This window comes from Mandrillus leucophaeus, unplaced genomic scaffold (assembly GCF_000951045.1).
Source record: "Mandrillus leucophaeus isolate KB7577 unplaced genomic scaffold, Mleu.le_1.0 Scaffold1395, whole genome shotgun sequence".
Taxonomy (NCBI): Eukaryota; Metazoa; Chordata; class Mammalia; order Primates; family Cercopithecidae; genus Mandrillus; species Mandrillus leucophaeus.
In genome coordinates this window covers 98,485-115,796 of record NW_012101360.1, presented here as the reverse complement: position 1 = coordinate 115,796, position 17,312 = coordinate 98,485, and the positions used below count along the sequence as shown (strand labels likewise).

Here is a 17,312-nt window from a genome sequence, read left to right as displayed (position 1 = left end):
GGGCCTCCCTCACCGGCGACCGCGCCCCAGGCCGCCACCCCCTCGTCAGTGCACCCACGGGACCCTGCTCCAGTTCCTGCAGCTTCTTTCCCCGAGGCTTACGGGCCTCAGACGGTGCCCTCCCCACCCCACCCCCCATTCCAGGGGCAAAGTTCTTTGGATCCAGGGGCCTCCTTCCTGAGGTTTGGAGAACCGCTGCTTGCCCCCGGCCTTTCCACTCCCTTGTAAATGTTTTCCGTGAGGGTTTGTGGCTTTTGAAGGGTAGGAAAAGCCCCAGTTTGGGGGGTGCTTCCTGTGGGGATTATCTCCCTTCCCGAGGAGAGGGCTGAGAGTATTGGATGCATAGATGCCCTAGATTTTCAGAGGAGCCTCTTAGGTTTCTCAGGCCCACTGGGGCAGGTTCTGGAAGATCCAGCCCTTCTCGTGCTTCTAAAGTTCCTGGCCTTGACCCTCCTATTCAGCTATCCCAGACGGGGAGCATCTCCTCACCCCTGCTTCCCTACCCCCGTCTCATCTGACTGTCATCATCTTTCTGAAGCTTACATTGAGCTCTATTGTTCCTTAAAAGCCTATGACCTTTAGTTCTCAGAAGGAAGTGTTTTGCTGTCTCATTTTGGGGCCCTTGTAACTTTCCCTCCCGCACATTCCAGCTGCAGAGACAGGGACCACTCCTGAGGAAGATGGGAAGGTCTGCTAGTTAGATTGGGAACCCTACGGGCTTTTCGCTGTCTCTTCCTTGGCAGTGCCTATACCCCGCCATAGCTATGCTCCATTATAGTCATAGTCTGATTCCATGTTATAAATAAAAAAATAAAAATAAACATGAAAAACGAAAAAGGCAAACCATGCTGGCAACCCATTTCAAGCTCTACAGCCCTTGTTTCCAAGGACCACATTTGCTAGCACAGCCTCTAGTGTGAAGACAGTCTAGTTTTACAAACTATTATTGGCTAATGGGCTTGTTGACCTGATTTTTTAAAGTCCTTGTCTTTTCTCTTCATTTGTAGAGATGACATTTTTCTATTTGGCCTCAGGCCACGGTTTTGCCTTTTGACACCTGGTGATGAAATCAGTATGGGAAAAAAATTTAAAGAGAATTCTGCTTTGTACAAGCAGTGGTAATGAATGTCCTAGTAATTGCAGTTGGATGTTAATAAAATGCTAGTCAGGCCCTAGTGCAAGCAGGTGGCCATGGAGCCCATCCTGCCAGAATTGGAAAGTACTTCAGTACTAACATAGGACGTGTTGGCTGATTTTAAAGGGACAAATCTCTTTCTTTCATCCTTTTTCTTGGGTCAGTCAGATTTCTGTTTTTAAGACTTAAAGGCATCAGTATTCTATGCAAATAGCATCCGTTGCAAATTTGAAAACTAAAACCAGGAAAAGTAAATATTAAAGTATTGATAGTATTGACATAGTATTGGCTTTACTTTGTATATAGTGCATACACATATACAAATGTGTTTAGCTAGTAGAAACCTTATTTTTTACCCTGAATTGAATGTGATGGGCATTAACAAGGACTAGGAAGGAAATGGCAAAATATTTATTAAAGGCAAGAGATTATGTGTCTGTGTGTTTTTAAAATCTTATCTCTTTTTTTCCTACAAAATATTATTTTTTACAAGCATTTCAAAATATTAAAACAAAAAAGCAGTATAGTTCTAATTATGGTAATGCCTGATGTTATCATATTCTAGTTTAATGTCACATAAGAGTGCTCTCTTTTTTCTAGAGTTGGAGTTTCAGTTTTTTTTTTTTTTTTTTTTTTGAGACGGAGTCTCGCCCTGTCATCCAGGCTGGAGTGCAGTGGCCTGATCTTGGCTCACTGCAACCTCCGCCTCCAGGGTTCAAATGATTCTTCTGCCTCAGCCTCCTGAGCAGCTGGGATTATAGGCACCTGCCACCATGCCTAGCTAATTTTTGTATTTTTAGTAGACATGGGGTTTCACCATCTCGAACTCCTGACCTCGTGATCTGCCCACCTTGTCCTCCAAAAGTGCTGGGATTATAGTCGTGAGCCACCGCGCCCAGCCGGAGTTTGGGTTTTGTTGCCCAGACTGGAGTGCAATGGCGTGATCTCGGCTCACTACAACCTCCACCTCCCGGGCTCAAACGATTCTCCTGCCTCAGCCTCGGGAGTATCTGGGATTACAGGTACCCACCACGCCCAGCTAATGTTTGTATTTTTACTAGTGACGGGGTTTCACCATGTTGGAGGATGGTCTTGATCTCTTGACCTCGTGATCTGCCCGCCTCCGCCTCCCAAAGTGCTGGGATTACAGGCCTGAGTCATCGTGCCCGGCCAAGGGTACTTTTTTTTTCTTTTTTTTTGGACAGAGTCTTGCTCTGTTGCCCAGGTTGGAGTGCAGTGGCGCGATCTCGACTCACTGCAGCCTCCACCTCCTGGGTTCATGCCATTCTCCTGCCTCAGCCTCCTGAGTAGCTGGGACTGCAGGCGCTCGCAACCATGCCCGGCTAATCTTTTGTATTTTTTAGTAGAGACGGGGTTTCACGGTGTTAACCAGGATGGTCTCCATCTCCTGACCTTGTGATCCGCCCGCCTCGGCCTCCCAAAGTGCTGGGATTACAGGTGTGAGCCACTGCCTCTGGCCAAGAGTACTCTTAACTATTAAGATTTATTTAAAATATTTAAATTAAATGACAGTAAGTAAGTGTTAGCCTTATCAAAGTGGTCCTCATGGGAAATGACACATTCACTCCATAATGCTGCTCTATTGCTCAAACCAATTTAACATTCACTGGAAGTTGATTTAGAAGCTTGTGGCAGAATCTTTGAAATTTCTTCAGTGTGGGAAAATCCTTGTATTTTTTAGAGTCAGTTTGATTTTTGTAAATAGCAAAAAATCTTTTAGACCCTTATTTAAAGTAGGGGATCAAACTGGGTTTACACATTTTCATGCAAAAGTGTAGTGCACTTAGGCCCTTTTTGGCCTGTGTGAACAGCCTTAAAGATACTTCTTTTCTTTCTTTCTTTCTTTTTTTTTTTTTTGAGACAGAGTTTTGCTCTTGTTGCCAGGTTGGAATGCAATGGCACCATCTTGGCTCCCTGCAACCTCTGCCTCCTGGGTTCAAGCAATTCTCCTGCGTCAGCCTCCCTAGTAGCTGGGATTACAGGTGCCCGCCACCGCACCCAGCTAATTTTTTGTATTTTTAGTAATGATGGGGTTTCACTACATTGGCCAGGCTGGTCTCGAACTCCTGACCTCAGGCAATTCACCCACCTCAGCCTCCCAAAGTGCTGGGATTACAGGAGTGAGCCACTGCGCCCGGCTCCTTAAAGACATTTCGGAAGCAGAATACCTCCTGAGTGGTATCTCCTTCTCCTTCTGTACAGTCATATGAATCAGAAACCCAGTGTCTTGGACACTGCTATCTCTCTGCCCTTGTGTACAATACAGTGTTAGATTTTCCTGAATATATCTTGAATTCATTGGCTTTCTTCCACCATCACTGCCATCACCCTATTCCGAGCTACTATCGTATCCTGACAGGACTTTTGTTTCCCACCTGATCCATCCGTATTCCAGAAGCCAGAAGCCAGAGTCCTATTGAAAATCTGATTTCATCTTCCCCTCAGCCTGCCTGCCCCACAAAGAAGCATTCATAAAATTCTTTAGTGGCTTCTGGTTGCTCTTTTTTTTTTTTTTTTTTTTTGTGGAGACAGGATCTCACTTTGTCACCCAGGCTGGAGTCCAGTGGTGTATTTATGACCTCGACCTCTTGGGTTCAAGCCGTCCTCCTGCCTCAGCCTCCCAAAGCCTTAGGATTACAGGCCTTGTCATTGCTCTTGATATCAAAGTACAACTTTTGAATGTAGGCGATATAGGCCCTTGTGCAGCCTAGACCCTAGCTAATTCTCATACTTGTCTCTGCTCCATGCACACTGCCCTTATAGTCCTGCGTTCTTGCCATGTTTCCTTCTGCTTACAGGGTCTTTGCAGTAGCTACTTTACTCCATCTGGAAACACCTCCCTTTGTTAACCTCCTCTTCATCCTTCAGCTCTCAGGTTTCACCTCCTTGGAACGCCTTCCTTGATTTCAGTTAGATTAGATTCTAACCTAATAGGTTCTCAGAGCACCATTTACCCATCCTTCACATCACTTATCACAAGTTAACACTTATTTGTGTGATTACATGACTGCAAGCAAGCTCTATGAGGGTTGGGACTATTTTCGCTTTTGCTCCCCATCATATGCACATTGCCTAGCATAATGACCAACATAATGACTGGCACTTACGGAAATACTTGCAGAATGAATGAAGAGTAGTTGTACTCCTGATTTGTTTACAGGCAGCATCATCTTCTTTCAGAGTGGCTTAAAAATAAGCACATTGCATATTTTGATATTTTTCCCCATCAAATGGCAATATATACTTTGATTTATACTCTATGTATGCGTTGATACAGTTTTTGAAAGTCATGATTACTTCTTAGTTTCATTTTCTGTCTAGGCGTGTGTTGACCGGATACAAATCCTCATTTGTAACTTTGGTGTTTCTTGTTTTTTCAGCTCCTCAATAATTATAAAGCCTACAGTTGGGCTACAAGGACAAATACGATGTTCTTGCTTTTAAGGAACTTGTATGAATAACAATCATAGCAATATCTTTTCTAAACTCCTGCTTGGAGTCAGGCTCTGTGGTGGGCATTTCACATGCAATTAATCCTCCCTCCCAAGATTGGAATTACTACTCTCACTTTGCAAATAAGAAAACTCAGACTGAGAGAAGGAAATTGCCCAAGGTCAGAGAGTTAGCAAGTTATGTAGCCGTGATTTCCACCCAGGTCTAGGTTTTCTGCCTTCATTGCCAGTGTTTCCTCTTTTACAGTACATTACTTCCCATGAAACCGTTAGCCAGTTTACTTAGATGCCTAAGTGGGTATAAAATAGCTAATTTTGTGGGTTTTGGTATTGATATATGTGTTTGGTTTTGTTAATGTTTCTTAAAATATAGTTTGGAAAGTACAGAGGAAAAGATTTAGAAAGCATTTACTCAACTGTATATTGCCAGCAGAAACATATTGTATACTCTGTGCAAGAAATTATGATGAAATTACTATAGGAAAAGAGTTTGTTCCTTAAAACAGAGTTGTCAACTCTCCATTTCAAGGTGTGGTCGCAACTACAGTAAAATTTTGTTTTCTTTATATCTTGTTGTTCTTTTGCACGAGAAGGTTTGTAAAAGCCTTTCTTCTTCTTTTCTTTCTTTTTTTTTTTTTTTTTTGAGACAGAGTCTCTCTCTGTCACCCAGACTGGAGCACAGTCTCGGCTCACTGCAACCTTCATCTTCCTGGTTCAAGCAATTCTCCTGCCTTAGCCTCCCAAGTAGCTGGGACTACAGGCATGCACCATCACACCCGACTAATTTTTGTATTTTCTTTTTAGTAGACATGGGGTTTCACCATGTTGGCTAGCCTGGTCTCCAACTCCTGACCTCAAGTGATCTGCCTGCCTTTCCCATGGTGCTTGGATTATAGGCATGAGCCACCATGCCTGGCCGTAAAAGCCTTTCTTAATGGGCTGGCAGTTTGGCAGTGTGAAGGACAATTTCTATATATAAGTATTAATCTTTATTGTCATTATGTTATTGTGTTTTGAGACGGAGTCTTGCTTTGTTACCCAGGCTGGAGTGCAGTAATGCGATCTCAGCTCACTGCAACCTCTGCCTCCCGGGTTCAAGTGATTCTCGTGCCTCAGCCTCCCGAGTAGCTGGGATTATAGGTGCCTGCCACCATGCCTGGCTAATTTATGTATTTTTAGTAGAGACGGGATTTCACCATGTTGCCCATGCTGGTCTTGAACTCTTGACCTTAGGCAATCCACCTGCCTCAGCAGCCCAAAGTGCTGGGATTACAGGTGTGAGCCACCTCGCCCTGCCAAGACTCTTAACTAGAACTCTTACTAGATTAAAATTCTGTGTAATTATAGCTGTTTAGGGTCTTTTGGTTTTGCAGGGATATCCCAGTGGTGATTGATAGGACAATGGAGTAGTTTTCTAAAGTACTTATGCTTCTATTAATATTTTTATTATTTATTTATTTTTTTGAGATGGAGTTTTGCTCTATCACCAGGCTGTAGCACAGTGGCACAACCTCTACCTCCTGTGTTCAAGCGATTCTCCCACCTCAGTTTCCCGAGCAGCTGGGATTACAGGCGTGCACCACCATGCCCGGCTAATTTTTGTATTTTAGTAGAGACGGGGTTTCACCATGTTGGCCAGGATGGTCTCTATATTCTGACCTTGTGATCCACCCGCCTCTGCCTCCCAAAGTGCTGGGATTACAAGCGTGAGCCATCGCCAATTTATTTTACTTTATTTTTTAAATAATAGAGATAAGGTGTCACTATGTTGCCCAGGCTGGTCTTGAACTCCAGGGCTCATGCAATCTACCCACCTTGGCCTCCCAAAATGCTGAGAGTACAGGCATGAGCCACCATGCCCAGCCTGAAAATTATTTTTTTGTTTTTTTTTATTTTAATTTTATGTCTTTTCTTTTTTCGAAAATTCTTAAAGTTTATGTTATTTAGACCTTACAGTGTTGTAAGGATTAGTAAGGAGATGCATGTAGAGCACTTAGCCCAATGGTTATATAATAAGTAGTCAGTAAAGTTAGCCATTATTATGATATTCGTCATTGTTTTTTGTTTTTTTCTTTTTGAGACAGTCTTGTTCTGTTGCCCAAACTAGAGTGTGGTGGCACAATCTTGGCTCACTGCGACCTCTGCCTCCTGGGTTCAAGCAATTCTCCTGCCTCAGCCTCCCTAGTAGCTGGAATTACAGGTGCCTGCCACCACACCCAGCTAATTTTTGTATTTTTAGTAGAGACGGGGTTTCACCATGATGGTCAGGCTGGCCTCAAACTCCTGACCTCAGGTGATCCGCCTGCTTTGGTCTCCCAAAGTGCTGGGATTACAGGCATGAGCCACCATGCTCATCCTCATCATTTTTGAATAGCAAAAAATTTTAGAACCATGTTAGTTTAAGCCAATTACGAGGGGAAAAATATTAATATCCACCTTGGGGACCATCACCTAGTACAGGTTCTTATGAATTCCAGAAAATTATTATCTTCCATTTTTATAGTGTAGTTTTCAAAAGCCTATTCTAATTATTCTAATTGCATGATGTGGTTTTTGCTTTTTTTTGGGGGGGAGGTGGATAGGGTCTTACTCTGTCACCCAGGCTGGAATGCAGTGGCATGATCATAGCTCACTGCAGCCTCGACCTCCTAGCCTCCCAGGCTCAGGTGATCCTTCCACCTCAGCCTCCCGGGTTCCTGGGACTACAGGCATGCTACCCCACCCAACTAATTTTTTATATTTTTTGTGGAGGGGGATTTTACCATGTTGCCCAGGCTGGTCATGAACTCCTAAGCTCAAGCAGTCCTCCCGCCTCAACCTCCCAAAGTGTTTTGATTATAGGCATGAGCCACTGTGCCCAGTCTGGTTTGTATTTTTATAATGGAATCTTTTAAAGCTAAAAATTTAACTGCTTTACCGTGTACTTAAGAGATTTTTGGCATTTTTCCCAAGGGCAAGGGTTTTGTCCCATTTCTTGTGGCCAAGAACTTCCCTTTTCCCACAGTCTTACATGTCCTGTGCTAAATGTCATCTGTCTCCCCGGAAGTTACCATTATGTCAAGGACCAAATGATTCATGATGTTAAATTGAGGCCTTCTACAGAGAGAAAGAAGGAAGGAAAGGTGAAGAACTCTTATTATTTTCATTACTGCTGATAGTTTATGATATTGTATGTAGCAATTAGGTAAAATCTCATTTGGATGTGAGAATTTCACTATTAATTTCTGGTCAGGTATGGTGGCTCATGCCTGTAATCCCAGCACTTTGGGAGGCCGAGGTGGGTGGATCACAAGGTCAAGAGAGCAAGACCATCCTGGCCAACATGGTGAAATCCTGTCTCTAGTAAAAATACAAAAATTAGCTGGGAGTGGTGGTGCACACCTATAGTCCCAGCTACTTGGGAGGCTGAGGCAGGAGAATTGCTTGAACCGGGAGGCAGAGGTTGTCGTGAGCTGAGATTGCACCACTGCACTCCAGCCTGGTGACAAAGTGAGACTCCATCTCAAAAAAAAAAAAAGGAAAAACTTTCTGAGCACATCAAGAGTCTTGGACTTTTATTTTGTGAATATTAAGGGGCCTGGAGGTTTTCTCTAAGGAACCCAACCTAGTACTTATGAATGACTTGAAAAGACCCTCCTTTAGAAAGGAGCTGAACTGTTTTGTTTTGTTTTGTTTTGTTTTGAGGTGGAGTTTCACTCTTGTCACATCTCTGCTTACTGCAACCTCAGCCTCCTGAGTTCAAGGGATTTTCCAGCCTCAGCCTCCCAAGTAGCTGGGATTACAGGCACCCGCCATCACACCCGGCTAATTTTTGTATTTTTTGTAGAGATGGGGTTTCACCTTGTTGGCCAGGCTGCTCTTGGAACTCCTGACCTCAGGCGATCAGCCTGCCTCAGCCTCCCAGAGTGCTGGGATTACAGGCATGAGCCACCCTGCCTGGCCAGGAGCTAAACTGTTTTAAAGAGGTAAAAGTTAAGACTCATTGCGGGTATATTTGAGTTTCATTTTCTGACTTTTATGCCTTTATTATCTTGGAAAAAACATAGTAATTTTGGAATACTTAAACTTTATTTTCTAAATATTAAGCCCCATTTTACGGCAGTGTGGCTGGTCCATTGCAGTGCCAAGATTAGAAGTCATAGAACCTAACCCTGATTATTTGTTCAGATACAACCTCTAGTGTAGTATCAGCCATTTCACTGCTTCTGTCTACCATCCTGCCTTGGTATATCAGACAATTCTGGTACTTTCTTTTTCCTAATCAATTATTTTAACATTTTCCCCCTAAGCACACCTCCATATGAGATCTTGGTTGCTCTTCCTGACCACTAAAATAACCACTGTTTTCTATTCCTGTTCTTTTGGAGTAAGGCAAGATGTTCCTAGAAAAGTAGTTTAGCCTACACTTCTCAGTGCTGGAGGGCCTGGCATCAGCACTTTTATATCTGATTTTGAAAAGGCCCCTTAGGAACCTAACCAAGTTAGTTTCTTAAGCGTTTGGTTCACTTTTTAAAATTTTTTAAATTTTAAGAGACAGGGTCTCGCTCTGTTGCCCAGGCTGAAGTGTAGTGGCTTGATCCTAGCTCACTGCAGCCTGAAACTTCTGGGCCCAGGTGATCCTCCTTCCTCAGCTTCCCTAGTGGCTGGAACTACAATCATGTGCCACCATGCCTGGCACTTTTTTTTTTTTTTTTTAATAGAGATAGGGGTGTTGCTTTGTTGCCCAGGCTGGTCCCAAACTCTTGGGTTCAAGCAATCCTCCAGCCTCGGCCTCCCAAAGTGCTGGGATTACAGACATGAGCCACTGTGTCTGTCCAGCATTAGGTTGTTGGTTTTTTTTTTTTTTTTTGGAGACATGGTCTCACTCGGTCACTCAGACTGGAGTGCAGTGGCATGATCATAACTTGCTGAAGCCTTGACCTCCCTGACCCAAGGAATCCTGCTACCTCAGCCTCCCGAGAAGCTGGGACTAAAAGTGTGCACCACCACACCACCATGCCCACTTAGATTTTTTTATTTTTTATTTTGTAGAGACAGGATCTCGCTCTGTTGCCTAGGCTGGTCTTAAACTCCTGGGCTCAAGTGATCCTCCAGCCTTGGCCTCCCAAAGTGCTGGGATTATAGGTGTGAGCTACTGCACCTGGCTGGCATTAGGTTGTTAAGCATGGACATGGAGGGTGCGGACAGGAGGCAGAGAAGCTCTAGAATTCATGGGAAACCTTATTTATTAAGGATTGGTGATCTCTTAGGTCCAAACTATAAAATGATAAGACCAAAAGAGTAGATTAGAGATGATTTTTTTCTTTAATTTCTGCTTCTGAGATAAGCATTTCATTTTTTCTCTGGGAAAGGCAGTTTCTGTAGTATGTACCAGTTTCCTCTGAAATACCAAACTCATCCACAACATACATGCACAGTACTTGTCTTTTTTTTCAGTGTAGGTAGCACAGGTAGGTATATTGAATTATTCTGAAGCCAGAATTTATTTCTACAGTAAATTCTGGGCAGGTTCTAAAGAAGGTCATCTGTGACTTTAGGACTGAAATGTCTGGGATGTTCATCCATTAGTTCATTGCTTGAACACCTAGCTAATCTTTACCTTTGCATTTGTTTTGATGTGAATCATTATTAGAGATACATGTCAGTATGATAATATGATGATATAATTCATTATATACATCATTATTACAACCAGTGTTTTAAAAAATGGGCTATTTAAGGCTGGGCGTGGTGGCTCACACCTGTAATCCCAGCACTTTGGGAGGCCAAGGCAGTCAGATCACCTGAGGTCAGGAGTTCAAGACTAGCCTAGCCAACATGGCAAAAACCCGTCTCTACTAAAAATACAAAAAATTAGCCAGGCGTGGTGTTGTACGCCTGTAATTGCAGCTGCTCCAGAGGTTGAGGCAGGAGAATCACTTGAACATGGGAGACGGAGGTTGCAGTGAGCCAAGATCATGCCATTGCACTCCAGCCTGGGCAACAGAGTGAGATTCCATCTGAAAAAAAAGAAAGAAAAAAAAATGGGCTACTTAGATTATCTACAATGATCATATGTTTCTATTGCGAGGCTGGAATGTGGTGGCACAGTTATGGCTCACTGCAGCCTTGACCTCCCTGGCTCAAGTGATTCTCCTACTTCAGCCTCCTGAGTAGCTGGGACCACAGGCCCGTGTCATCATGTCCAGCTAATTTTTTTTTTTCTCATAAATACAGATAGGACCTCACTATGTTGCCCAGGCTGATCTGAAATTCCTGAGCTGAAGCTATCCTTCTGCCTCAGCCTCCCAAAATGCTGAGATTATAGGCATGAACCACTATGCCCAGCCCATATATTTCTTTTCTTTTTTTTTTTTTTGGAAACAGTCTCACTCTGTCGCCCAGGCTGGAGTGCAGTGATGTGATCTCGGCTCACTGCAACCTCCACCACCCGGGTTCGAGCGATTATCCTGCCTCAGCCTCACAAGCGGCTGGGACTACAGGCGCCCGCCACCATGACCAGCTAGTTTTTAAATTTTTAGTAGAGATGGGGTTTTGCCATGTTGGCCAAGCTGGTCTCGAACTCCTGACCTCAGGTCATCTGCCCGCCTTAGCCTCCCAAAGTGCTAGGATTATAGGCGTGAGCCACTGCGCCCAGCCCCATATGTTTCTTTTATAATGAAAAATGATAACATTTTCTGAAAAGTACTATGTGTTCTTTACACGTTTAAGATTATACTATTAAATGCTGAGATCTCAATTTTTAATATTATTGCAAATCTGGCCTTTTTATAAACCAAAAGATTTATAAGTAAAACCTAGGCCTTTTGGGATGTGATGGTGATGACCCTTTGGTAGACCTCAGGAATCCCTCAGTTTCCTTTGTGGCTCTTGGTGTTTTATTTAATGTTTCTGAATCTATTTTGTCTTATTTCCTTAAGTTTTTTGGAGATCTGCTTAATTAAGTAAAATCCCTTGTATTTACAAAATGCTCAATAAATAGTGGTAAATATTCTTGCTGTCTGTGATACAGGAAACTTTTTGTTTTTGTTTTTGTTTTTTAGATAAGAATAGGAAGAAAAATGGAGTCTGACTTTGTAGCATTGAAATAAAAGATTTCAAGATAGCCTAAGAATTCTAACAGTTACCATGCATGAGTAATAGACATAGCAGAGTACTGAGGCTACCTTAGCTCATTTTTTACTGTTAAGACTTTTTGCATCATCCATTGGTTCATTGGTTTATTTTCTTCTTTCTAGGTTACACATTACCTTTAGGTGCACTGGTGGTGGTGGTCTGCTTCTGCTGCTGCTTTTCACATAAAATATTAAAAGGTCATCTGATGATCTAAAAATGACTCGCAAATGAGTGCTAAGAATGACAGTTTGTATTATCTTCCATATCTTATTTAAACAGTCTTTATGAAAAAAATTATCATTCCATTGTTTATCTCTGGTTCCCTATCAGGATGATCCTCCCCCTAGAACATTTGTCAATATTAGAAACTTCTTTAGTTGTCATGACTGTGGGAGGTGGTACTGGCATCTAGTGGGTAGAGGTCAGGAATGCTGCTAAACATCCTCTAATGCATAAGACAGCTCCCTACAGCAAAGAATTATCTGATCAAAATGTCAGTAGCACCACAGTTGAGAAACCATGGTTTATCTCTGAAAAATTTTGTAGTTAGGAACAGTTTGAAGTTTTCACTTTAAAGTTAAAGATAGGTCTTTGCTCAACACATTTAGTACTTATGAAACTATGTGTCACCAAATACTGATTGCAGCAATTGACTTCTCATACTGAAAAGTTCTAGTCTAAAACCAATTGTTCTATAGCATAACCATCATAGAGGGTAAAATGAGCCATTTCCACACCCTTTGCAGGGGTTTTCAGAGATGGAGGGATTTTATTCAGCTTTTTAAAAAATGATGATGATGATGATGATGATATATATTTTTTGAGATGGAGTCTTGCTGTGTCGCCCAGGCCAGAATGCAGTGGTACAATCTCGGCTCACTGCAACCTCTGCCTCCCGGGTTCAAGCAGTTCTCCTGCCTTAGCCTCCTGAGTAGCTCGGATTACAGGCGCATACTACCATGCCAGCTAATTTTTGTATTTTTAATAGAGACGGGGTTTCACCATGTTGGTCTGGCTGGTCTCAAACTCCTGACCTTGTGATCTGCCTGCCTCAGCCTCCGAAAGTGCTGGGATGACAGTCGTGAGCCACCGTGCCCAGCCACAATTTATTTTTATGTATTTATTTTTAATAGAGAGAGGGTCTTATGTTGCCTAGGCTGGTCTCAAATTCCTCACCTCAAGGGATCCTCCCACCTTGCCCTCCCAAAGTGTTAGAATTACAGGCATAAGCCACTGCACTCAAGATGGATTTTATAGGACAGAACACTGTTGAGCCTTGCCATGGCATGATAATGTGGTGTCATTTTTATTTTTCCTTTTCAAGTTATTGTTGTTTTTGGCCAGGTGTGGTTGCTTAAGCCTGTAATTCCAACACTTTGGGAGGCTGAGGCAGGAGGGTCGATTGAGCCCAGGAATTTGAGGTTACAAAGTTTACAAAGCTATGATTTCGCCACTGCATTCCAGCCTGGGTGACAAAGTAAGCCCTATCTCTATTTTAAAAAAGACATAATAATTGTACATAATAATTGTGCATATTGTGATGTTTCAGTACATGTATACCTCCAAATGTTTCTGAGTGTTGCTATGAAGTGTCTCTGTTTCCCTGATAATCACCACACAGTGTTATTTTATATTCTTTTTCATGTTAATGTCAACTGAGGATATTTTTTAGATCATAAGCAGAAATATAGTTTGTTCATTCAACAATCATTTATTATCTGTTGGTATGTGCCAGGTCCTTGTATAGCAAGGTTGGAACTCTCTATCCTTGAGGAATTGCCTTCTAGTTCTTTGAAGGCAATTATTAAACTATAGAGTACCTGTCAAGGAGGAGGACTTGCTACATGCAATGAGGACAGGGACTCGAACTTCTGAATTCTTAGTATATATTGGAGGGTTCAAAATATGTTTGCTGAGACATGGAATCAACCTCAGTGCCCATCAGCAGTGGACTGCATAAAGAAAATGTGGTACATATATACCATGGAATACTACAGAGCCATAAAAAAGATCGTATCTTTCACAGCAAGGATGGAGCTGACGACCATTATTCTAAGCGAACTAATGCAAGAACAGAAAACCAAATGCCAGCTAGGCGCGTGGGCTCACGCCTGTAATCCCAGCACTTTGGGAGGCCAAGGCAGGTGGATCCCTTGAGGTCAGGAGTTCAAGACTAACCTGGCTAAGATGGCAAAACCCTTTCTCTACTAAAAATACCAAAAGTAGCTGGGCACGGTGTCAGGTGCCTGTAATCCCAGCTACTTGGGAGGCTGAGGCAGGAGAATTGCTTGAACCTGGGAGGCAGAGGTTGCAGTGAGCTGAGATCGTGCCACTGCACTCTAGCCTGGGCAACAGAGTGAGACTCCATCTCAAAAAGAAAAAAGAAAAAAAAAAATGCCACACATTATCACTTACAACTGGGATCTACACGTTAAGTACACATGGACACAAAGAAGGGAACAACAGACACCTGGGCCTACTTGAGTGTGGAGAGTGGGAGAAGGGTGAGGATCAAAAAACTGCCTATTGGGTACTCTGCTTATTACCTGGGTAACAAAATAATGTGTACACCAAACCTTGTGACACACAATTTCCCTATGTAATAAACCTGCATATGTATACCCTGAACCTAAAATAAAAGTTGGAAAGAAAAACAGAAAAACAAAACTAAACTAAACTATGTTTGCTGAAGAATGAGTGAAACTTTTTTGAAATTGTTCCTCACATAGCCTACGAAGCAGGTATTGTTTTGCTTAGGATGATTGTCTTTAAGATATAGGGATGATATTCTGAGGCTTTCAGTAGAAGAACTGAGACTCACTCTTCTGGTTAACTGCTGTCTCCAGTGCACTTCATCTGCCTTTAACCATGTATGTTTATGTATGACACACACACCCCAGAAATAGCTCACCCTGGACATTTGTGGGTTCAAAATTCCTGGTTTCAGCCATTCACAAGTTTCCCTGTAGAGGTGTGGCTACATTGTTCCCAGTTATTTATTGTTCTGAGGTGACACTGTTTAATGTACATTTACGTATGACAGAAATTATATGATTTAATGAGGTTAATGAAGTTGGGGAGTTCATATAAACCTCTGGCTGTACCTCTCAGAATAGAAGGTCTGCTCTTTGCCTTTATGAAAATCCATCTTGGCCAGGCACAGTGGCTCACGCCTATAATCCCAGTAGTGTGGGAGGCCAAGGTGGGAGGATCATTTGAGGCCAGGAGTTCGAGACTAACCTAGGCAACATAGCAAGACTCCATGTCTACACAAGTAATAATAATAAATTAGCTGGGTGCAGTGGCTCACACCTGTAATTCCAGCACTTTGGGCTGCTGAGGCGGGAGGATTACCTGAGGTTGGGAGTTCGAGACCATCCTGGCCAACATGGAGAAACCCCATCTTTACTAAAAATACAAAATTAGCCCAGCATGGTGGCACATGCCTGTAATACTGGCTACTCAGGAGACTGAGGCAGGAGAATCTCTTGAACCCAGGAGGCAGAGGTTGTGGTGAGCTAAGATGATGTCATTGCACTCCAGCCTGGACAACAAGAGCGAAACTCTGTCTCAAAAAAAAGTAATAAAAAACAAAGTAGCCGGGCATGGTGGCACATGCTGTTGTTCCAGCTACTTGGGAGGCTGATGTGGGAAGATCATTTGAGCCCAGGAGTTTAAGGTTGCAATGAACTATGGTCATGCCACTGCACTCCAGCTGGAGCCATAGTCTTACGTATGTACAGTTTAATCTCTCAAGTACTACAGTGAGTATAATGGGAAAGTATATTTCATATCAATATCTGGGACAAGACAACAGCTTTTGAAATTGTTTTTCCATGATACTTTCATTTTGCCCATATTTTTTTCCCTTTCTTTTTTTAAGCTAGATTTTTTTTCAACTTCTGTCAAGAGTAAGAAAGTTGAGGACGAAAATTTTCCAAACAATGGAATTTTTTTTAAGTAATTTTTTTTTTTTTTTGCGTTGGAGTTTTGTTCTTGTTGCCCAGGCTGGAGTGCAGTGGTGTGATCTCAGCTTACTACAACCTCTGCCTCCTGGGTTTAAGCCATTCTCCTGCCTCAGCCTCCCATGTAGATGGGATTACAGGCATGCGCCACCATACCTGGCTAATTTTGTGTTTTTAATATAGATGGGGTTTCACCTTTTTGGTCAGACTGGTCTCGAACTCCTGACCTCAAGTGATCCACTTGCCTCGGCCTCCAAAGTGCTGAGATTACAGGCGTGGGCCGCTGTGCCTGACTTTTTAAAGTACTTTTTTTTTTTTTTTTCCGAGATGGAGTCTCACTCCATCACCCAGGCTAGAGTGCAGTGGTATAATCTTGGCTCACTGCAGCCTCAGACTCCTGAGTTCAAGTGATTCTCCTGTCTCAGCCTCCTTAGTAGCTGGGATTACAGGCATGAGCCACCATGCCTGGCTAATTTTTGTATTTTTAGTAGAGACGGGGTTTCACCATGTTGGTCAGGCTGGTCTTGAACTCTTGACCTTGTGATCCGCCTGCCTTGGCCTCCCAAAGTGCTGGGATTACAGGTGTGAGCCACCGCGCCTGACCTTAAAGTAATTAAAAAAAAACAAAAAATAGAGATGGGGGTCTCACTGTGTTGCCTGGGCTGGTCTCGTGCTCCTGGGCTCAAGCAAGCCTCTTCCCTTGGCCTCCCAGAGTGCTAGGATTACAAGTGTGAGCCTCTGCACCTTGCCAGGAAGTTATTTTTACTGCTCTTTTGTACTTTCTATATTTTCCTGATTTTTTCTTGGAATCATGAAGGAAAAGAGTTACTGAGAGAAAGGCCTGAACACTTAAACGTAATACATGAGGACAATAAAACATTTTTATTTGGGGATGGCCATTTGCCTCACTAAGGAGGCTCTAGCTCTTCCATGCCTTGAAAATCCCAAAAATGAAGAAAAAATGGTATTTCTGGCTAGGTTAGGGACTTAGAAGTGATGTAGCTAGCAAGATTAAATATACAGGATTTTCCACATACTTTTGTTTTCAAAAATAACCTTTCTAGATTAATTTCTAAATGCTCTAGAGAAACCATTAGACATTTCCGGAAACTGAATGCCAATGTGCCATTTTGTTTATGGGTAAAACAACATTATTATGGAATTAAGTTATCAGAGAAAAGAATTTTTTTTTTTTGAGATGGAGTCTCACTCTGCTGCCCAGGCTGGAGTGCAGTGGCACTATCTCAGCTCACTATAACCTCCGCCTCCCAGATTCAAGCAGTTCTCCTGCCTCAGCCTCCCCAGTAGCCGGGATTACAGGCGCATGCCACCACGCCCAACTAATTTCTGTATTTTTAGTAGAGATGGGGTTTCATCATGTTGGCGAGGCTGGTCTTGAACTCCTGACCTCAAGTGATCCACTCACCTTGGCCTCCCAAAGTGCCAGGATTACAAGTGTGAGCCATCACACCCTGTGAGAAATTTTTTAAAAAGAAAAAAATATTCGTTGTTTTTTTTTTTTCTTCAGCCACCCCAAATATCATTTTCTCTCTCTCCTTCCTTCCTTCCTTCCTTCCTTCCTTCCTTCCTTCCTTCCTTCCTTCCTTCCTTCCTTCCTTCCTT

General features: G+C 42.8%; 1 protein-coding gene across 1 annotated transcript in view; it reads left to right on the top strand.

Annotated features, from left to right (window-relative positions):
- PTPN9 (protein tyrosine phosphatase, non-receptor type 9) overlaps positions 1–17,312 on the top strand; it is a 135,179-nt gene that overhangs the window by 23,962 nt on the left and 93,905 nt on the right. The window contains exon 3 of the mRNA XM_011973707.1: positions 7,613–7,730. Coding sequence (XP_011829097.1) covers positions 7,613–7,730 — 118 coding nt within the window. The remainder of the gene's footprint in view (positions 1–7,612; positions 7,731–17,312) is intronic.